Source organism: Prunus avium, chromosome 7 (assembly GCF_965620075.1).
Source record: "Prunus avium chromosome 7, drPruAviu1.hap1.1, whole genome shotgun sequence".
NCBI lineage: Eukaryota > Viridiplantae > Streptophyta > Magnoliopsida > Rosales > Rosaceae > Prunus > Prunus avium.
Genome location: NC_142290.1, coordinates 35281797 through 35302850, shown reverse-complemented (window position 1 = coordinate 35302850; position 21054 = coordinate 35281797). Strand labels below are relative to the sequence as shown.

The 21054-nt window shown below is 36.6% G+C and overlaps 3 protein-coding genes and 1 long non-coding RNA gene across 5 annotated transcripts; 2 read left to right on the top strand and 2 right to left on the bottom strand.

Annotated features, from left to right (window-relative positions):
* Window positions 1-557: 557 nt before the first annotated feature.
* Window positions 558-2016, bottom strand: LOC148293385 (uncharacterized). Its single transcript, XM_088244830.1, has 4 exons — window positions 1825-2016; window positions 1196-1677; window positions 938-1093; window positions 558-820 (listed from the first exon to the last, which is right to left on the bottom strand). The coding sequence occupies exons 2-4, from the start codon at window positions 1557-1559 to the stop codon at window positions 705-707; spliced, it is 636 nt and encodes a 211-aa protein (XP_088100956.1). The 5' UTR covers window positions 1560-1677; window positions 1825-2016; the 3' UTR covers window positions 558-704.
* Window positions 2017-4280: 2264 nt separating this feature from the next.
* LOC148293384 (uncharacterized) lies at window positions 4281-6227 on the top strand. Its single transcript, XR_015825597.1, has 2 exons — window positions 4281-4958; window positions 5959-6227. It is a non-coding gene; the product is annotated as an uncharacterized LOC148293384 (long non-coding RNA).
* A 4718-nt stretch (window positions 6228-10945) lies between these two features.
* Window positions 10946-16260, top strand: LOC110749201 (tubulin-tyrosine ligase). Of its 2 annotated transcripts, none has more exons than XM_021949248.2 (15): window positions 10946-11340; window positions 11449-11685; window positions 12007-12131; window positions 12229-12445; window positions 12639-12764; window positions 12858-13114; window positions 13390-13497; window positions 13834-13975; window positions 14080-14245; window positions 14408-14565; window positions 14746-15069; window positions 15238-15312; window positions 15427-15496; window positions 15622-15779; window positions 15946-16260. In XM_021949248.2, the coding sequence occupies exons 1-15, from the start codon at window positions 11074-11076 to the stop codon at window positions 16093-16095; spliced, it is 2580 nt and encodes an 859-aa protein (XP_021804940.2). In that variant the 5' UTR covers window positions 10946-11073; the 3' UTR covers window positions 16096-16260. The 2 variants fall into 2 exon arrangements, with proteins under 2 accessions (XP_021804940.2, XP_088100006.1); XM_088243880.1 differs by having other exon boundaries at window positions 14408-14643.
* LOC110749202 (FRIGIDA interacting protein 1) lies at window positions 16075-20174 on the bottom strand. Its single transcript, XM_021949249.2, has 13 exons — window positions 20016-20174; window positions 19709-19905; window positions 19551-19600; window positions 19130-19196; window positions 18883-18955; window positions 18587-18642; window positions 18003-18099; window positions 17660-17744; window positions 17397-17459; window positions 17140-17199; window positions 16863-16955; window positions 16628-16690; window positions 16075-16505 (listed from the first exon to the last, which is right to left on the bottom strand). Exons 1-13 carry the CDS (start codon window positions 20075-20077, stop codon window positions 16401-16403), a joined length of 1071 nt encoding a protein of 356 aa, XP_021804941.1. The 5' UTR covers window positions 20078-20174; the 3' UTR covers window positions 16075-16400.
* Window positions 20175-21054: the final 880 nt, after the last annotated feature.

Here is a 21054-nt window from a genome sequence, read left to right as displayed (position 1 = left end):
AAGTTCGTCTTTATCCCCAGCCATCAAATCCGGCACTGTTCACAAATACAGCACTGTTCACGACTGTAGCAGTTCACTGTTCACGGGAACTGTAGCACCGGCACTATTCACGGAACTGTAGCTCCGACGAATTTTTCACTCCTACGAAACCCCAGTCGAAAACTGGAGCTCTGATACCACTTGTTGTGCGGAAGCGTCAACCAATTGTGAGTGAAAAATAAACAACAACTAGCAGGAGATAAATGGAACACAAAACAACACCAACAAGAACACCAAGATTTATACTGGTTCGGCAATGCCTACATCCAGTTTGGAGACGACGGAGTAATTCACTATAATCAAAGAGAGTATACAAAGTGTTTATCACTCAAGAAAACCCAAAGCCCCAAATACACCCAAGTCTCACTCTCACAACAATTGAAGAGAAAACAATGATACAAAGCAAAGAACAATTAGAGAGAAATGTTTCTCTCTTTGGCAAGATGCCTTTCTTGCTATTTTTCTCTTCTACTCAACACTTGGTGGGATACTACAAATGGAACCATTTGCTTCCAATTTATAGCCAAAGATGCAAGAGTGTGAATGCAAGCTTCAACTATTCATTTGTTGGCTACCAAACTTACCAATGGATGGCTACCAAACAATCCACCCTTTTTGACCTCATAGTAAGCCAACATTTACTCACATGGGCAACTAACTTTGACTCACATGGGCAACTCCAAAATTCTTTTACATTTGAGCCAATTTCCAACACTTTCATGTCCCCCAACATAGGTCCTCACTGAACGCGGTGGGCCATAGTTCACTTTAACAGGTAGAACTGCAACCAAAATGGAAAATGATAGGCAACTTTTTAAAAATTAGTAGGAAAAACATAACGGCACAGATAAAGTATCGGGGAAATGTAAAATTCAAAAAATGAGAGAGAAGTTATAACATTGGTAAATGCAGGTTTCCCAAAAGCCAAGCCTGCTGCCACTAAGGAAGTTTGACTGGTTCCTTGCCAAAATAAATAAAGGAGTGCAATTATTATCTTGATGATCAATAGCAGTTGCCAAGTGAGGGTGTTTCTCAAGTAGATACAGTGAAATTTCTGTTGCAGAAACATTTAAAGCAAATCAGTGAAATAATAATAACGGGGTAAGCGAAAAAAGACCAATGTGATCCACATTGTGTGCACAAGAGAGGCCTTTACCATGGAGACCTGAGGCAATAAGCACATTGATAAGGTAAGCAGCCCTTGGACCAGTGAAGGGTTGACCAGGTTTCTCATCTGTAGTTACCAACAACAAGTACCACACCACCTCTTTACTCTCGGAACCCAAACTGGCAGCCAGGAGGAGAGGTGTTCTTCCTTCACTATCGACAACTTGCGTTAAATTGGAATTCGCCGCCAACAATGCCTTAGCAGACCTCAGGCTTCCACCTATGGCAGCATAGTGGAGGGCTGTATAGCCAAGGTCATCCAGTTCTGCCAGTTCACCTGCAGGCATAAGTGCCACTATATTCTCCACAAATTCTGAGTGCCCTTCACAAGCAGCAACATGAAGTGCAGTCATTTTAAATTTGAGATCCTAGATTTGACAGCATCAGGATCTCTTTTCAAAAAACTTTGAGCCTCTTTCCAATTGCCTTTGAGTGCAGCACGGTACAGTTCTTGGTAGTAATTCAAGTTCACTTCCACAATAAATAAAAATTTGCATTAACCATTTATAGAGTTCACTTAAAAACAATAATATCTATGAAGTATGATTTGATAAAAAGAAAAATCAATCAAAATCAAAATAAAAAACAAAACCTAAACATGGGTTATGAGCTACTTACATTGTTCAATATCTTCAGTTGCAGAAGATGATGGGTTTCCACCAGTTGTGATTAGTGCCATTGATTATGAGTGTATGTCTTTTCTGCTCCAATAATCACATATATATTTATGACTCGTCTGAACTCTCAACTGAATTAATATTGAGGAAACCAGATGCCTTACTTCTTCTTCTTGTTGAGAAAAATGGTTTCAGAATGTGATGATGACTCAGAAGATGTCGAAGGCTACGGATGCTTTTTTTACTTTTACCTTTACTATTAGTTCCTAGTACCTCGCACAGCTCATTCATATGAGAAATTATAGACTCCACTGTGAATTCACCGTTTGGGAGGGCCATGGATGATTATGTGGGTATGGTTGATTGTTAGTTTTATGTTGTCATCTTTTATTTATGCAATAAGGATCCGTTGTGGTATATATTGTCATAGAATAGTTTGATTGTGATTGATCATTTGGCTAAGTGAACCAACTAGTCAAAAGTAAAAGAAATACGACTTTTTCTTTGGCTTGGAGTTTGAGTCCAAATGCTTTTATTGCATGCCAAAGAATTTTGTCGGCTTTGTATCTCATTTTCAGCCCACATTAGAGATTTAGTCGGTGCTGGATCTTAGCCTTAATTATCAACTTAAAATTGCTTTATTTGTATAGTTCAAATGATTTCGGTAGAAAAAAGATGCCGTTGCCTTGCTGTTAATAACGCCTTTTACTTTCATGTCGACGTGTCAATGCTCGGTGAGGTAGACACATATTTTATTCATTAATATTATATTATGTTCATTTATACTATAACACATATTTTATTCATTAATATATTATATCATGTATTCAGCCCATTCATATTATAACACATATTTTATTCATTAATACATTATAACCCATATTTTATTCATTAATATATTATATCACGTATTCTTATTATAAGATGCATTTTATTCATTAATATTATATCATGTATTCCGCGTAATCGTTGGGGAGGAGTCCTAGATTTTTTTAATTTTGATGTTAGATTGCTGTTTGTGACTAGTTGTTTTTTTGTTTAAATTATGAATGCAATTCTAAAAAATTTCAACAAAAAAAAAAATATATATATATATATATATATATATATATAACACATATTTTATTCATTAATACTATATTCTAAAATATAAACCCGCCGATAACCCATACCAACAATTTTTCAAAGAGGCTCTTTTAAGTTCAACTTCCCATTCACATTTACCTTCTCCACACGTCATTCCCAATTTACAAAAATAGAAAAGAAAATAACATAATTCATCCACCACTGAAAGTGAGAGGAAGAAAGAAGGGAGTTTCACTAAAATACCAAAAATGGGGGCTGAAATTATAAAAATACCCAACACCCAAAACACTTTATAAACATACCCAAAACTCATCATTACACACACTCAAAACCCATTTATAAACATACCCAAAACCCATCATTACACACATACCCAAAACCCATTTTGGGTATGTTTCTATGTTTAAATAGTGCTTGGGTATTTTTATAAATACATGTCTAGGATTAGGTATTTTTATAAATATCTAAAGAAAGAATTCCCTTTCTATATTGTGCAGAGCTCAATACTGTGCGTGTACTATTGTCTTTGGCTGCTAATCGTGACTGGCCCTTATTACAATTCGATGTCAAAAATGCGTTTCTACATGGTGACCTCAAGGAGAAGATTTACATGGATCTCCCTCATGGTATTCATGTAACCTCTAAGAAGGGTGTTGTGTGTAAGCTGCGGAAGTCCTTATATGGATTGAAGCAGTCTCCAAGAGCGTGGTTTGGGAGATTTGCAACATCTATAAAGAAATTTGGGTATGTGCAGAATAACTCAGACCATACTTTGTTTCTAAAGCGTCATAAAGGTAAATTGACAACTTTAATTATTTATGTTGATGATATGATTGTGACGGGAAATGATCAGACATAAATGCAAAATCTTCAGAAGTATTTGGCTTCCGAGTGTGAGATGAAGTCATTGAGAGATTTGAAGTACTTTCTTGATATTGAAGTTGCTAGATCTAAACATGGTATCTTTCTGTCACAAAGAAAGTATATTTTGGATTTACTTGCACAGACTGGAATGTTGAATTGTAAACCAATTGATACCTCTAGTGAACATAATCATAAGTTGGGGTTGTATCCCGATCAAGTCCCTATAAATAAAGAGCATTATCAACGACTTGTGGGGAAATTAATTTATTTAGCTCATACACGTCCTAATATTGCATATGCAGTGAGTGTAGTGAGTTAATTTATGCATTCTCCTATTGAAGACCATATGGGTGCTGTGATGCGCATTTTGAGATATTTGAAAGTATGGAGTTTCACTAAAATACCCAAAATGGGGGCTGAAATTATAAAAATACCCAACACCCAAAACACTTTATAAACATACCCAAAACTCATCATTACACATACTCAAAACTAGGGCTGGGCATCTATACCGTATATACCGAAACCGTACCGATACCATGTCATACCATACCGTTTAATACCGTACCGTATACCTACCGAATTAATATGGTATCATACCGTACCGTACCAATCTTGTATGACATGGGTGCGGTACCATATATCAGCCACCGAATGCCACCGTACCGTACCGAATAGTAACCCTAAACAAAAAATACGCGAGTTTTTTTCACTCTGTCGTCAACTCGATCTCTCACTCACCCAACAGACCCGAACTCTCGAACTCTCCTCCCACTCCCAGCCAGCTCTCTCTTTCTCTCAAACTCTCGATCTTTCTCAGTCACCCACCCTCAATCGATCGAACCAGGCCAAAACAAACCCTTGGGTCTCTGTCTCTTTGTCACTCTCTCACTTTCACGATCTCTGTCTCAGTCACTCAATCTCTCGAATTTGATCGATCTCTCGATCTATGTCTCACTCTCGATTCAATCTCTGTCTCTCTCTCTCGACTCGATCTCTGTCTCTCTCTCAATCTCTCTCTGTCTCAGTCTCTCGATCTTCCTCTCTCTGTCTTTGAAGCCCCAAATTGACGATCTATCGATCTCTCAATCTGTCTGGAAGCCCCAAATCGACGAAGCCTGCTCCTCTCGATCACTCTCTCTGTCTGGAACTGGAAGCCCCAAATCGAAGACTCAAACTCAAATGGTAAGTTTATGTTCAACAAATTCTCTGTCTAGAATTGAAACTTTTGATAATAAGCTTTTGATTTGAATTGAAATGTTGCTGAATTGATGAATTAGGACAATATTTGCATTTATTTTGGAAAGAATTGCTGAATTGATTATTTGCAAATGTTGCTGAATTGCTGAATTGAAATGTTGCTGAATTGCTAATCTGATATTTCGGTATTTAATTTTTCAATTTTCTAAAAAATGTCACTAATTAAAAACTATTGGTCATTGGTGTTTGTATAAATCTGATATTGCATTTAGCTTCATCGATTGTATTTTCAGTGTGTGTTGTTTGACTGCTTACTTGTGAATGTGATTCTATGATGTCTCCTGTTGTCTCTCTTACAATTTGTCTGCTTGCATTTGTTGGTTTGTTATTTGATTCTGGGGTACCAAATATTTTGTTTTCTGTTAGTAATATGTCTTCAGGTTCATGAATGAACAATTTGAGACCTAGAATACGAGGGTGATTCTTCATTCTATTTTCTAAGAATTCATTTGCATATGAACTCTCAGAAAACAATAATGTTGTCTCTCAACTTAGACTTTTCCCATTTATGATCAGAAAAGTAGTTGTTGCGGTTGCAGTTCTATATATGTTGATGTTCTTGCAGCTCATTTTGGTGCTATAAGCCTTGTAGACTTTCAAGATAATTATTTCTGGCATGTCTCATATTGAGGGTGTTATTATTACAGTACAAAATATTTCTTAAGTGTCCTGTTGATTACAATTTTTGGACGATAAAGCATGTGATCATAAAGCAATGCATGCTTGTAAACTTGAACTTTGCAGAAAGCAATTGCTCAAATGTTTTAATAACTGAGAAGTGTGATACAGTTACAGTATATGTTTTTGTTGCATCAGTTTGTTCAAATTTGATTGCTCACGTGTATGTTTGTAAACAATAAGTGTGTCTGAACTATAGAAGGTGAAACCTGCGCTGCTAATAATTGTTTGTTTGGGTAATTTGCAGAAATTGCAAATGATGGGGATACTTGAATCCAAATTGTGGGCTGCAAATGAAGCTTGGATTGCATAACTTTCTGTTTTTGTCATTTATGTTTGGATTGTGTTTGTAATTTTGTAAGCCATAAGGCATAATTATCATTTATTTTGGTTTGTTGATGTATATTGATTTGGTTGATTATGATTTGGATGTTGAATTTGTTGATGGATATTGATTTGGATGTTGAATTTGTTGAATCTTTGGTGAATGAATAGGTTGAATATTCAATTGGTTCATTTCTGAGTTTTGTCATTTTGAATACCGAAATGGTACCATACCATACCCATACCGATTCGGTACGGTATGGTACGGTACCAACTTTGGCAAACCATAATCCCATACCGAACCATACCGGTTTTAATTTCCGGTATCGGTAGCGGTATTAGCCCAATACCGTACCGTACCGAACCGTGCCCACCCCTACTCAAAACCCATTTATAAACATACCCAAAACCCATCATTACACACATACCCAAAACTCATTTTGGGTATGTTTCTATGTTTAAATAGTGCTTGGGTATTTTTATAAATACATGTCTAGGATTGGGTATTTTTATAAATATCTATTGAAAGTAACTCCTAGCAATGGGTTAATGTTTTGCAAGTATGGTCATACAGATGTGGAAGGATGTTGGGTTCATTTTTACACATGATTTATAATGTTATTCACCCATTATTTTGAGTTAGTTCTTAACATTTTATAGCTTTTCACTTTCTTTTTGTGTTTTCATAGATTTGAACTTGGTTAGAATGAAAATGAGCTAAAAGTGCATTATTGTTTATAAATTCTGTTTTTGTTCATTTTCGTAGGTCAACTACTTGGCCTTGGATCAACATGCTCCGGTGCTCGGATGAGGTGAAGATCTTCATGAAACTTGTTCCAATGGATGTTAACTACAACATATCCAAATTTGAGCTCAATTGGAAAAGTATAGCCCATCCAACCGATCTTACATGTTACAATAGCTCTAGAAATTTGTCTTGGGCCAGTTTTACCTCCATAATGTTATGTTGATTCTTCTTGTTACCATACCATTTGGTAACAAGAAATTACTTTGATTGAGTGTAATTTCTGAGACAAAGGGCATCTTTGTGAAGACAAAAACTCATCATGGCAAGGAGACAAGGAGGAAATAAAGTCAAAAGTACCATGATGAAAGGAGGAGAGAGATGAGAGCATAGAGAAGGCATCTTCCTTTAGGCAATTGACTTGGGCAGATTGTAAGAAGGAGGAACGTATCATTCATTCAGAATTTGGCAGAGATTTTGAGAGCTAGAGAGAGCTAGAAGGAGGAGAGAAATGAGCAACCAAGGAGGGGGGAGAATGGCATAACAATTGGAGAGAACCTTGGGGAGCCTTGAGGCAAGGATCCAAGGGGTTGAAGATGCAATTCTCTTTCCCCTCTTTGTTCTTAGTTTCTTTCATTTTATTTGTTTATTGTATTTTCTTAGTTTCAATGTAATTTCTTATATTTATAGGGCTTTGGTTGAAGTCCTAAACATGAATACTCCATTGTTTTGATGCTTTGAGTTTATGAAATTTTAGATGTTGTTGATGAATCCCTTTCACTAATTGAATCCTATGATATGTGTTGCTTCCTTTGATTGATCACCTTAGGTTGTATGCATGTAGCTAAAGTTGAGAAGTTGTGTAAGATACCCAAGAACATAATTTCTAATTAGCAACAAATGATAGAACTTGTAGGAAAAGTGAACATCATGTGAATTGGTTTCTTGACAACAATTGATGAATTTCAATTCACTAAAATAATGTATCCTTGATGTGTGTTTTTCCTTGGTTGGCCATCTTTGAAAGCATGCTTCTTGAGATTGTTGGGATTATGTGTATTTTCATATTGTCCTAAGCAATAAATGGATGAAGTAAGAATCATCCATGTGAATTGGTTTCTTGAATACCTAATGTAAACATTATGCTTTAGGGTTTTTGTGATGTTCATATTCTCTTTGAACTTAATGGGTTTTCCTTGTAATTGAATCGAAGTACGAACCATACCTAGGTTCGGTTATGGGGAGGGCACGAGTATTGTAGCACTAACCCTGCACTTTACGTATATTAGAGAGAATCAATGCGTCTTGAGCCACTAATCCCGGTCGGTCTTGATTGCGAACATCTTCATCAATATGTTTAGAGTTCATTACTTGAGTATCCATGAACATTGGTAGAATTGTTTAGGGTGGATTCCGAAACCCTAGTGTTTGTTACTTTGTACTTTCACACTTTGATAACTCATCCCTGCCATTCTCATTTAAATTTAAAGTTCATTTACTTTCATGCATTAGAATAGGTCACTCAAATCAACAAACCCCCCTCCCCCCCATGTGTGTGTGTGTGTGTGTGTTTGAAACATTGTGTGTTTTCTTCTTTGAATTCTGTTTATTTTCATAAATGTTCTTTGTTTTTCTGTGCTGAATTCAACCGTATAAAGAACTTGAAATTTGGACAAACGGTTGGAAAGTTATAGGTCAAAACCTGGGCAGAGGTCGAAGTTGAAAAACAGAGAAATGAACCTGTCCAAATGGTGATAAAAGGGTAATAGAAAGTGCTGTTGTGTTTTTCTTTGGTTTCTTGTTTTGTTTCTTTTCTTTTACCTTTATTTACTCATTTTTAGTTTCCAATTTGTATTGTGCTTTTGTGATGTGTTAAATAAGTGTTTTTTACGTACTCAAATTAGAACTTGTAGGAAGCCGACAGTTCTTCGTGGGATTGACCCCGTACTTACATAATCTATACCTCAATAGATTCGTGCACTTGCGGGTATTTTTAATTGGTTGTTTGCACATTAATTTGTGTCAGTTATGAATACAACAAAGGGTATACAGATGCTGATTGGGCTGGTTCAGCCACTGATAGACATTCTACATCTTGGTATTTCATGTTTGTCGGTGGTAATCTTGTTATTTGGAGAAGTAAGAAACAAAAGGTGGTGTCTCGATCTAGTGCTGAAGCTGAGTATCGTGGGATGGCTCAATGCGTATGTGAGTTACTATGGTTGAGGAGATTGTTGAGAGATCTTCGTTTTGGGCCACAGAAACCTATGGATTTATATTGTGACAATAAGGCTACAATTGCAATTGCCCATAACCCGGAGCAACATGATCGTACAAAGCATGTGGAAGTTGATCGAAATTTCATTAAAGAGAAGTTGGATGCGAAGATTGTTTCATTCCCGTTCGTCAGTTTTGAGTATCAGTTAGCCGATGTCCTTACAAAAGCTGTTTCTTCCAGTATCTCCCTCAACTCGCTTGACAAGTTGGGTATGCGCGACATCTTTGCTTCAACTTGAGGGGGAGTGTTAGTGAGATCCTAGTGTAATTAGGAGATTTACTTCCTAGTATATTAGGATTCTATTTATTTCCCTTTTGTATAGATCAAGCGGCCGATTTTTCCAAAACCTGAAAATAATCTATCCATATTGTTTGACTCAAACCGCATCATAAATAAAGTTAATAATGTATCATATTTGCTTTGAGGAAATTGAATAATAACTTAACATATTATAATGTGTGTGTGTGTATGAGAGAGATAGAGAGAGAGAGAGAGAGAGAGAGAGTTTATTTTAATTTTCTGTTTTTTATTTTATTTTATTGAGAGAGGAGGGCATTGTTCACTTTGTTGTTATATGCGGTGGATTCGAATCTCATTGTTTGGGAACTGGAACTTCTGGTGGTTTTTTTGTGAAAAATTGTGGAGTATTTCTCCAGTTTTGCTCTCTATTTTCTGCTCCTCTCTTGCAGGTGCAGGCTGGGTTCTGTGGGTGGGGGGCAGGAACAGGGATCTGTAGCCGCCGTCGGGGAGGAAAGGAGGGATGGGTCTGGGTCTAGGTCTGGAGGCAAGGGCTGGGGAATGGAATGGGTCTGTCTTTATCATGATTTAGCTGTTTTAAGTTGGTAAGAAAGCACATATTTTCTTTAAAAAAATAATTTACGTTAAAAAAAGATTAATAAGATGGTAAGAAAGTTGTGAATTTTTTTTGGATAAATTGAATACATGTAATAAGGGTAAACTTGGAAAGCAAAAGTTAGCTTGTATAATATATTAATGACATTGTTTTAAGTGTAGAGAGAATGACATATGTCAAGCAAAGAGGGGAGAAGGTTAAAGAGAAGGTTGCTAGCATTCCCCCTTAAAGTATAGCTGGGTATGGCCGCGCAACAATATTTTTAAATTATTCTATTTAATAGTATAGCCGACCGGCTATACTTGTAAAATATTCTGCTTAAATAGTATAGCCGTTCGGCTATACGATTAAAATATTATATTTAAAGGGTATAGCCGATCGACTATACGTTTAAAATATTCTGGATTATTCGCAGCAATGGTCCCTCAACTATACCTGAAGTTACACTTTGGTCACTCAACTCAAATATTAGTTGTAGAGGTCACTCAATTAGGTGTTTTGTTGCACCGTTAGTCCTACCGTCAAGTCTCTCTAACGGTAGGGACTAATGGTGCAACACAACACCTAATTGAGTGACCAAAATGTAACTCCAAGTATACTTGAGGAATCATTGCTACAAATAATCTTAATTGAAAAGTCACATTTGACCTTTAATAATCTAAGAGATGCTTGTCACGTCATCATTTTAAACAGAAAAAGTAACAGACTTGACGGTAGGACGGTACAACAAAACACCTAATTGAGTGACCTCTGCAACTAATATTTGAGTTGAGTGACCAAAGTGTAACTTGGGGTATAGTTGAGGGACCATTGCTGTGAATAACCCAAATATTCTATTTAAAGGGTCTAGCCGGACGGCTATACTGTTAAAGTCTTCTATTTGAACGGTATCGCTGCGCGGCTATAATGTTAAAATATTCTATTTACAGAGTACAGCCACGCTGCCATAGTTCTAAAATATTCTATTTATAGAGTATAGCCGCGCGGCTAAGCCCTTAAAAATAGAACGGAACCAAATAAAGCCCAACCCAAATCTAAATTCTCCTGGAAACTAGAATCCTCTTCCTCCTCTTTTCTCACTCAGCAGCCGCCAAAACCAGTGAGACACTCATCAGATCAGACACAGCAAGTGAAACCTCGTCGTACGCAGTCGACAATCGCAATGACGAGAATCGAGACCTACGAGGACTTCGTCAAAGTTCACGGTCTGCTTCTGGCGGCCTCCGGATTGCCTCAGTCACTGCACCGCCAGCTGTTCCAGAAGCTTCTTTCGGAGAGCTTCGATGGCGGGTCCCACTTCCAAATCGAACCCACCGAGGACGGCCATCAGCGGCGTCTTGTTTTGACCTCCGACTCCATGCCCGAACACTCCGACGTCTTCCTTATCGATCACGCCTGGACTTTCCGCCTCTCCGACGCTTACAAGCAGGTTCTTTACTTCTCTAGCCGTCCTGATTTTCTAGTGCTCTGTTTGGTTTCCGAGAAAAATTCGAAAAGAATGAAGCTTTAATCTTTGGTGGTTTGTTTGGTTGTGTAGTTAATGGAAGTTCCTGGGTTGGCTGAGAGGATGGCGGCGATAATGTGTGTGGATGCTGATTTGAATTCTGATTCAGAAGAGGACCGTTTGAGTGAGGGCAATGCAAAACGTTGCGTTTTGGAGGTACTGGAAAATGAGATTACTGAAGCCAACGGGAACGTGAGGTGGTTGGAGCTTGAGGACCTTGACATCGATGATGAAACGCTGTCGTGCTTAGACTTGTCTACTAAGTGCCCAGTATGTCATTTCTAAAGCTCTATAAACCCAATCAGAAGTGGTCGAAAAATCGGCATAGGCGCTGCCTAGTCGCTAGGCGGCCTGGGCGGGTCGGCTCCTATTTTTTTTCCCAGACTTTAAATAAATCCTACCTCAAGCTGCCTCTCCCTCCTCTCTCTCCTCCTCAAGCAGTTCAAAATAAATTTATAATTTATCATACAAAATAATTATAAATAAATAAATAAAAGAAACGCCTAGGCGCCCGCCTACCGCCTAGCGATTTTTTGAACATCTTGCATTTTTTTTTTCTTTCCCTAAAGTCTAGTATGTTTATACTTTCAGGGTTTGTTTGCATTATCCTTGTGTGGAAATAAGCTTGAGAATGTGGAAGTAGTTGTTCAAGAAGTTACCAAGTTCAAAAATCTAAGAGCTCTATGGCTGAACAATAACCCAGTTGTACAAAATTGGTAAAGCATGCTTATTAATATTCAGAAAGGTGTTAATGTCTGCTTTAACTGAGCCACTTCTTTACTCAGAGATTTTGTTTTGTTTTTGTCAATTCAGTGGTGATGAATTGGCAGATAAAGTTCTTCGAGAATTGCTGAATCTTGAAATATATAACTCAAAGTTTACCTCCAATTATGGTGAGTGGGCATTGGGGTTTTGTGGAGGAGTGTATGATAAGGAAAATCCAGGGAGCGTTGATCAGCCTGACAACAAATTGAAGCAAGTCACTGATCTTGATTTGTCAAATAGATGTATTCACAATTTGTTCAATAAGGTTCAAGCATTTTCTATATATCTCTCACTTTTTTCATGAACCATTTTACTATTTCTGCTGACTAAGTCTGATATTTTATTTTACGTACATGGTAAAGGATGATGGTGGATTTTTAGAGTCAAAGAACATACTTAGATGATTGGTAAACTAGCAGCATTCACTGATATGGTTACTTTTTCTTTTTCTTTTTTAGGCATGTACCCCTCTTCAGCTTCCATGTCTTTCATACTTGAGTCTTCGGGGAAATCCATTGGAAGAGACCGCAGTGAGTGACTTGTTGCAGTTACTCAGGAATTTTCCTTCTTTACAGTCCCTGGAGGTAATATCTTCAGGAATACTTTTCTCTAGCATAAAGGTTCCTTTGTTGAACAAACCACTTTGACTATAATTAAAATGTAAACTTATTTTATAGGTGGATATTCCTGGCCCTCTTGGAGAAAGTGCTGTACAAATTCTTGAATCTCTTCCTAATCTTTCAGTACTAAATGGCGTCAATGCATCAAAAATATTTGAAACTGAAAAGGATGTGGTTGACTCAGTGCTTCAGCCACGTCTTCCTGAGTGGACTGCAGATGAGCCACTTACTGATCGTGTTATAAATGCAATGTGGCTATATTTAATGACATATCGACTTGCAGATGAGGAGAAGATCGACGAGACCTCTGTACTGTATGTTTCCCAATCTCAAAGAAAACAGATTTCTCGATGATTCATGCATTGAAAGTGTCCATGAACATAAGCGGTAGATTATTAAAGTATTTTCAAATAGAAAAGCATAGTTATAGTGCAGCATTGCATATCTTTGTACTCTGGTTCTGCTTGATTGGTGTTTTGTTGTATCTCTTGAATAATTGAGTTCACTATTGTCACAGAATAAATAAATTGCATGTACATGAACAAACAGCCAATTATTTACTTTGAACTGATCATCCTCTGCTTTGTAGATACGTGATGGATGAGCTGGGTTCAGCTTTGCGGCATAGTGATGAGCCAAATTTCAGAGTGGCACCTTTTCTCTTCATGCCAGAGGGGACACTAGCATCAGCTGTGAGGTTGTCATTTTATTTTATTTTTTCCATTTGCTTTTCTGCTTTTCTTACGAATTTTCCTCGTCTTCTTAGATGAACTTGGTATCCAATTTATAATTGTACTGTAGAAATTTCATTCTTGTTGTTTGTATGGCAAAATTGGCAATTTGAAAGGTAGATGCAGAAACCTGGGTTCTTTGGAGTAATGGATTTACTTGCCTATGTTCCGTTTGGTCCTTTACATAGGTCCATGGAGATGTTATATGCATAATTTGTACTGATACATCTTTGCCTTTAGTGTAATTTGTATGAGAAACTACCACGGTAATTAAAATAATTTATTGGTTGTATTATTTTCAGCTTCTCGATATTGTGGCCAATCCAGAATGTTCAAAAAGGTTATGAGTGCACTCGTGATTATCTTTTTGGTATTGGAGAGGACAAGCAACGTTCTGCCAGACTCACAGCTTGGTTCAATACACCAGAGAATTATTTTATTAGAGTATGGTTACCAAATAAAACATTAGATTTTGGTTTGAGCTATAATTTATTTTCAAATTGTTGCTTGTCGAAAATTTTGATATTGATTGACATTAATTTCTGCAGGAGTATGAAAAGCACCTGCGGAGCTTGAAATCAAAGAATTTAACCTTTCTGACGTTGGATTCATGTCCAACAAGAAGCCTGCATCGTAGTGAAACCTCAGCTTTACGTGTGTACACTGACATACCTCAAGTAGAAGAACTGTTGACACGTCCTGAGTTTGTAATCAGTAAGTATTGTAGTTCAGTTTTGCATGACTTTCTAGGCTTAACTTCTTATGTACTTGTTCAGGAACTCTCCTTTTAGAATATTTTGAGTGTGTGTATTTTATGTTGCCATGCTCTGATAGATCTCTCTCTCTCTCTCTCTCGGTTTTGGGTGGTGCTTTCAGCCACTGATCCGAGGGATGCAGAAATCATATGGACGTGTACACAGGTGGATGAGGATATGAAGAAGGCTACAGGAATAACAGACAATCAGTACATAAACCAGTTTCCTTTTGAGGCGTGTATTGTGATGAAACATCATTTGGCAGAGACTATTCAGAAGGTTAAGAAACCAGATTCACATTGGATGCAGATGCTAGTGTTAATACTCTTCTACATGAGCCTCCTTTGTCTATCGTCCGTCAGTTTAAAATATCTTCTCTCCCTTCAAGACAATCGTCTTACTGATTATAATTGTTTACCGAAAGTGAAATAACAGAATCTTTTTACCCCCTATTAACAGGCGCATGGATCTCCTGAATGGCTGCAGCCTACATATAATCTTGAAACACATCTGTCTCAACTTATTGGTGACTATTGTGTACGTAAAAGAGATGGACTTAACAATCTATGGATCTTAAAACCTTGGAACATGGCACGAACTATAGATACAACTGTCACTGGTAATATATCTGCTATCATACGGCTCATGGAGACTGGACCAAAGATATGTCAGAAGTATATTGAGCACCCTGCTTTGTTCCAAGGGAAAAAATTTGATATCCGCTACATAGTTTTAGTTCGGAGTATGAACCCTTTGGAAATATTTATTTCAGACACTTTCTGGGTATGCACGTTGTCTCTGTTGAGTAGATTCTTTCTGATTTCCAATCATGAATGGATATTTTTACCTTCTGTGGAGTTGATGGGAAGAACATCCCTTCAGGTCTTAATTGTTCGAATTATTATCTGTAAGAATTCTCTTTTCAACTAGTTATTTTCATCTCCATTTCAGGTTAGATTGGCAAATAACCAATATTCTTTAGACCAGCACAGTTTGTTTGAGTATGAGACTCACTTTACTGTTATGGTATGTTCTGTACACCATGCCGTAGCATAAGGATTATACTTCAGTTTTTGATTTATTCAATGGGACTTTATATAATGTTAATTCATTTCATAACCACTTCACTATGGCTTTCAGAACTACCGAGGGACATTGAATCACAAGAACACATCGGAGTTTGTGAGGGAATTTGAACAGGAGCACCAAGGTATAAGGGGCATGTCCAGTTTGAATTTGTTTGCTTGCTTCACCCTCAAGAGAAAAGGTTTTTAGGCTTTTAGCATGCTAAGCGTACTTGACTAACTTCTTTCGTTGATTCTGTGTTTGTTGCAGTTAACTGGTTGGATATTCATTCGAGAGTTAAGAAAATGATCCGATCAGTCTTTGAGGCAGCTGCACAAGTACATCCAGAGATGCATAGTACAACGTCGAGGGCAATGTATGGGGTGGATGTCATGCTTGACAGTTCTTTCCAGCCAAAGTTACTGGAGGTATGTGTATTTTAAGCAACATCATCTTTTTCTGATTCTTCACTTTAGCATCAATGAGGGTACTTACTGAAGTCCAAAGTTCTGCAAAATGAGGGATTGCTGGACACACTTTCGTGCTAGTCTCAAACAGTGATGTGCAAATAATGCAATTTTGATCGCTTTGTAGGTGACCTACTGTCCTGACTGTGGAAGAGCATGCAAATACGATATGGAGGCTATAGTTGGAGACAAGGAAGTAGTTAGAGGCCGTGACTTTTACAATTATGTCTTTGGTTGTCTCTTTTTGAACGAAACAACTCATGTTAGCCCATTGTAATTGAGCTATAGAGGACCAAACAGAATTGTAACGATTGCATATCGGCAGTTTTGGGTCATCAAACCCACAAGTTATTCCCTTATGTCTTGTACAATGGAAAAGTTGTAATCAAATCCTTCCGCATTACCTGCTGGTTTTTGAAAAAGAGTTACAGCTTTGTTTTGATAGATTTCTTCACAAATGTTATGTACAAGTGTAATGCTTCGCGTCCATTTTCCCTCCTAAATTTTCTCTCCCAAACTAAAGTAAATGAAAGGAAGAGAATTACAAATATGCACGTCTAGAAAAAGTGATGAAGCTCCAAGCTACTTGGTTGGTTCAGATGAGGATTGTGATTGACTTCTGAGCGTTGGAATCTTCTTTTGTAATTCAAGATTGGACATCCGCTCTGCCTCCAATGCTCGTTCAAGCTTTAATATCACAAATTATCATATTTATTAGCAAAAAATTTCATGGCAAGAAAAATGATAAGCCAACTACATTGACAAAGTGGATAGCTATTCACAAATAACTTAAGGAGGGGTGATAATACCTTTGCTGCTCGGGTACTCCATTCTCCTAAAATGGCTCTCAATCTTTCATTCTCCTCTACGTACTGTTCAAATATTAGTTAAAATGGGTAGGAAACCGAAGAATAGACAAAAACTATGCAATACAAGAATCTAACTGCATAAACATGAGGTTTGATTCACAGGATTTTTAGGGTTTCGGGCAGATATTAACCAAATATTTAATATTGAACATTAAGAGTTAATACAGTAGGATACCTGATTGTTGGTCGTCCGAACTTTCTGGATTTCAGAATCCCTCTCAGCTATCAACGACCGAGCAAGCCTTAACTCAGACTGCAATTGATTCATCTGCAATGTAAATATATCTCTGAGTTAACTATTAACGTTGATTATGTGATGTAGAAGACAACAACATATGAAACATTCAAATATTCATTCTGATGATATCAGCTAACTGCATCAAACTAACAACCTTTGATTTTTCATAAAGTATCAAGAGCAAAACCCACTTGGTATTCAAACCAGGTATTACCTCAGCAGAAACCGTCCGTAGTTCCTGATCACGAGCTGCCAATAGATGGGCAAGGTCAACCTGCAAAAACAGACACTGGTAAGCATTGCTCTGATCATTTTTCATATAACAAATAGCATGAAACAAGATCACTGCTTAAATTACTATGGCAGGTATGCAAGCATGCATGCAGTCCTAAAATATGCATGTCCATGTTAGAAATCACTTCAAGAGCCTTTCCTTTTCAACAGAGTACTTCAATAATAGAAATTAATTACCTGAGGTGTGCTTCCATCATTAGTCCGTTCATATTTACTTAAGCACTCTTGCAATCGAAGGATCTATACAAGTTTAGAATAAGAATAAATAATACAATAATAAAAAGTCGACTAGAAAAACTTAATATGCAACATGGAACACCTAATTTCCCATGCCACACTTCAGTGACTAAAAGCATTAGTCGAAAACCTGAAGGAACTGCATGTTAGAAGATTCAGTGCAATAATACAACCACCAATCTCAATAATACACCATGAGATACCTCTTCACTCAAAAAATGAAGGTTTTCACGCTGATATTGCAACAAAGCCATCTGCTGATCAGAGAGTCGACCAGCATCATGATACCTGTCACAACACATATCGCATCAGTTTTAACTTTTAATTGAAGTATTAATGTGTATGCCTCTTTGCATGTGCACGAGCAAAAGAAACTTCTTCCATTAGGATGCATGAAATATAGCAGTTTCCAGTTCATCCAAGTATCTTCTGTTATGAACTGTTAGAAATTCTTGTGATGTATCTCTCTTCCATTCTTATAAAGGTTGGAAGCAAGATTATAGGATATCACTGGAAAAAAAAAAAAGAAAAAAAAAAGATGATTACCTCAAACCTTCCAAAGAACTTGAGGGTTGAAGAGGAGAATATAATGACTTTAAGACATCAGGCTGGGAATTTAATGAGTTGTACTGGTGAACATAACCTGGAAACACCGGAATTAAAAATAAATGAGATGTGACTACAATCAATATAAGAGCTCATGTTCTGTATATAGGTGTGCTTGTTGGAGCTCTACTTTGTGCAAGAAATGATAAAAATACAGGATTAAGTACAATGTTTGAGTGCAAGGATAACTTTTTCACATAACCAGGATGAAATAATTGTATACCAAATGCCCTGTGAATCTAATTCATTGAAATTCCATCCAGTAAAATGGAAGAATTTTAAATCTCTTGGGCATAAAATTAGGGAATAAAGAGGCTTTTCAAATCACCTAAATAATGTCTGACTAAAAAATAATCCCTTATTTGATCCAAAAAAAAAAATCCCTTATAAGACAGGATCCCATATTAAGCCTCCACTCTCCAGCATGACAACCAAAAAAGTTCCCCAAGTAAGCTAGCAAGTAACCTGATAAATACTTCAAACTTCGTAATTAAAATGCACTTCCCAAATGCACACAAACTCACCAATATAGAGACTCATAAAAGATCCGGCACATATTGCTTCAATTACCATAACAGTCCTGCAAAATTTAAGGGTAATCAATATTCAGTCATGGGCCAATTCATAAAACTAGTTTTCATATCAAATTTATCCAACCAAAGTCTACACAACATCTTGATTTCCTGGGCCAGAATTTGAAATCATTAATGTTGTTGAAATCATGGATTTGAAAAGGGGTAAAGAAACTGGAAAGGAGATGACAGATACATATTCTAATTAAGAAATGATTATGCTCAGCATCATAGGTTGGTGTTGATACCTCAAAATTGCAGGCAGAGTAAGGAAACTGATGTGGGGTCTCCAGACCATGACAAGTAACATTGCAGCAGTTCCTAAAATTCAAGCAATATATCAGAAACCAAATTCAAATAATAATGATAATAAAAATATTTTACTGGCACTTTTGTGTAGTCTCTGCAATGATAAAATTTGGAAACCACCACATATTTCAAGACGGAGGGGGAAAAAAGAGACCAAAGAAACAACTCAAACACAAACCGGCATACCATATGAAGTAGCTGCAAAAGGTAGGCGAACAATATGCTTCAACTTCTGGCTGAAACTATAATACCCCTGTGAAACAATGTGCATCTCGTGGTTAACAAACCAAGTAAGTTGTAGCTTATGTAACAGCAAAATTTAGCATCCCAACACAAAAAATACTACCGGACAAGTAATACCGAAACAGGAGTGCAGTTTAGAAGCTTGATCCATTTAATAAGTTTATCAGAGTCACTCCCACTCGGAATACGCAATTCTGAAACTCGGGGGAAGATTAATCCCCCATAAACTAACTTTTGGTGTTGATGACACTTTTGCACCAACATAAACTTTCAGTTCAACGGGTGTAGCCACTCGGAAGTTGTATTTGTGTATAATGTGGGTTCCATCCTAGGAAATAGAAAACTAATTAAACAAAAAGGTTACCTGTAAGCGTATTTTCTGAACTTGGTATACCAGATACTGCTGAAAGATGCCTGAAAACGTTAAATACAAGCTCTAGTGCATCAAAGATTCAATTTTGATGTGTAAACAGTAAAATTCGCTATAATTGAACAATGCCCAGATCAAAAATTACAAAAAACCTGTGACTATCAGAAGAAGGACGTTGCAACTGCAAAGCAATTGCGGGATTAAATTGCGTATGGGATGAAAAATCCATGGAGATGCGACAGCCAGAGAAGCATAGCCTACGAGTATAATCAAGTAAAAAACACTTCCGAAAAGGCTTCTCGACTTCCGGTGACCGAACAATGGAGCCTCATGCATTATATCCAGAAACCTGAAAGTGAAGCAATGGAAGCCAAAGCAGTGATTTTTGAATCAGGTAGCAGAAAGTGAACACATTCACACATTGTGTGGCAATCACAACGAAGATTGAGGAAGACTTACAGTGCGTTGTCCTCGGGAGACGTTGAGGGCAACGAAGCGTGCCTCTCTCTCTCTGTTGACATTTCTGATCACAGATTTCTCAAATTCTATGTGAATTACGATCTCTCTTTCAAGTTTGAGCCTTTATAAAGAAGGAAGTTCAGTCTCTCAGACTCTCTCAGAGCTTGCTCGTTAGTACTTGTTTATTAATTGATTAATTAATTAATAATCAATTAAATTATGTTATTTAGTCAAAAAAAATCACTTTAAATCCTTATAGTTTGTAAACTATATGGGAGAGGAATTTCTCACAAACACACACAACTATGATGTCGTGGGGATTTGAACATGAGATCTCTAGTTTGCAAGTCAAGACCCTTTTTCACTAGTTAGACCCCATTTGCATCCTTAGGGCTCGTTTGGTACACAGGATTGGCTTGGACTGGCTTGGACTAAATTTAGTATCATGTTTGTTTTATCTAATCCTAGTCTTAGATGGGATTGCTAATACCGGGCCCACCAAAAACACCTCCTTAGGAGGGGACTACTAATCCCATGTGGAAAGGGAGGATTAGCTAGTCCTAATGGTGACCAATGTATAAAATGCATATATTATATTGTAAAATTAATAACATATATTATTATTATTAAACTTACTTACACATATACTATAATGTACATATATACATGTATATACACATAAATATATCATATATATATATATATATATACATGTATATTATTATTATAATATACCCATATACACATATACATATTAATATTATAATAATAGCATACGTGTATATATGTAATATATATTATAATATAATATACATATATTATACATATATTATATATATAATATAGCATACGTGTATATATATAATATACATATATATATATATATGTATATTATATATATATATATATATATATACATGTATATACATGTATATATATATGTATATTATATACATATACATGTATATATATGTATATTATATACATATACATGTATATATACCCATGTATGTATATTATATATATATACTAGTATATA

Coding starts and splice junctions, on each gene's coding strand:
- LOC110749201 (XM_088243880.1), top strand. CDS start 11,074: ATGACGAGAATCGAGACCTACGAGGACTTCGTCAAAGTTCACGGTCTG. Junction 14,246..14,407: donor ACGTCCTGAGTTTGTAATCA/GTAAGTATTGTA, acceptor TGGTGCTTTCAG/CCACTGATCCGAGGGATGCA. Junction 14,644..14,745: donor GCCTCCTTTGTCTATCGTCC/GTCAGTTTAAAA, acceptor CCCTATTAACAG/GCGCATGGATCTCCTGAATG.
- LOC148293385 (XM_088244830.1), bottom strand. CDS start 1,559: ATGACTGCACTTCATGTTGCTGCTTGTGAAGGGCACTCAGAATTTGTG. Junction 1,094..1,195: donor TATTGCCTCAGGTCTCCATG/GTAAAGGCCTCT, acceptor TTTCTGCAACAG/AAATTTCACTGTATCTACTT. Junction 821..937: donor GGAAACCTGCATTTACCAAT/GTTATAACTTCT, acceptor TTTTGGTTGCAG/TTCTACCTGTTAAAGTGAAC.
- LOC110749202 (XM_021949249.2), bottom strand. CDS start 20,077: ATGTCAACAGAGAGAGAGAGGCACGCTTCGTTGCCCTCAACGTCTCCC. Junction 17,745..18,002: donor AGTTCTTTGGAAGGTTTGAG/GTAATCATCTTT, acceptor GTGTTGTGACAG/GTATCATGATGCTGGTCGAC. Junction 16,506..16,627: donor GGAGTACCCGAGCAGCAAAG/GTATTATCACCC, acceptor GTGATATTAAAG/CTTGAACGAGCATTGGAGGC.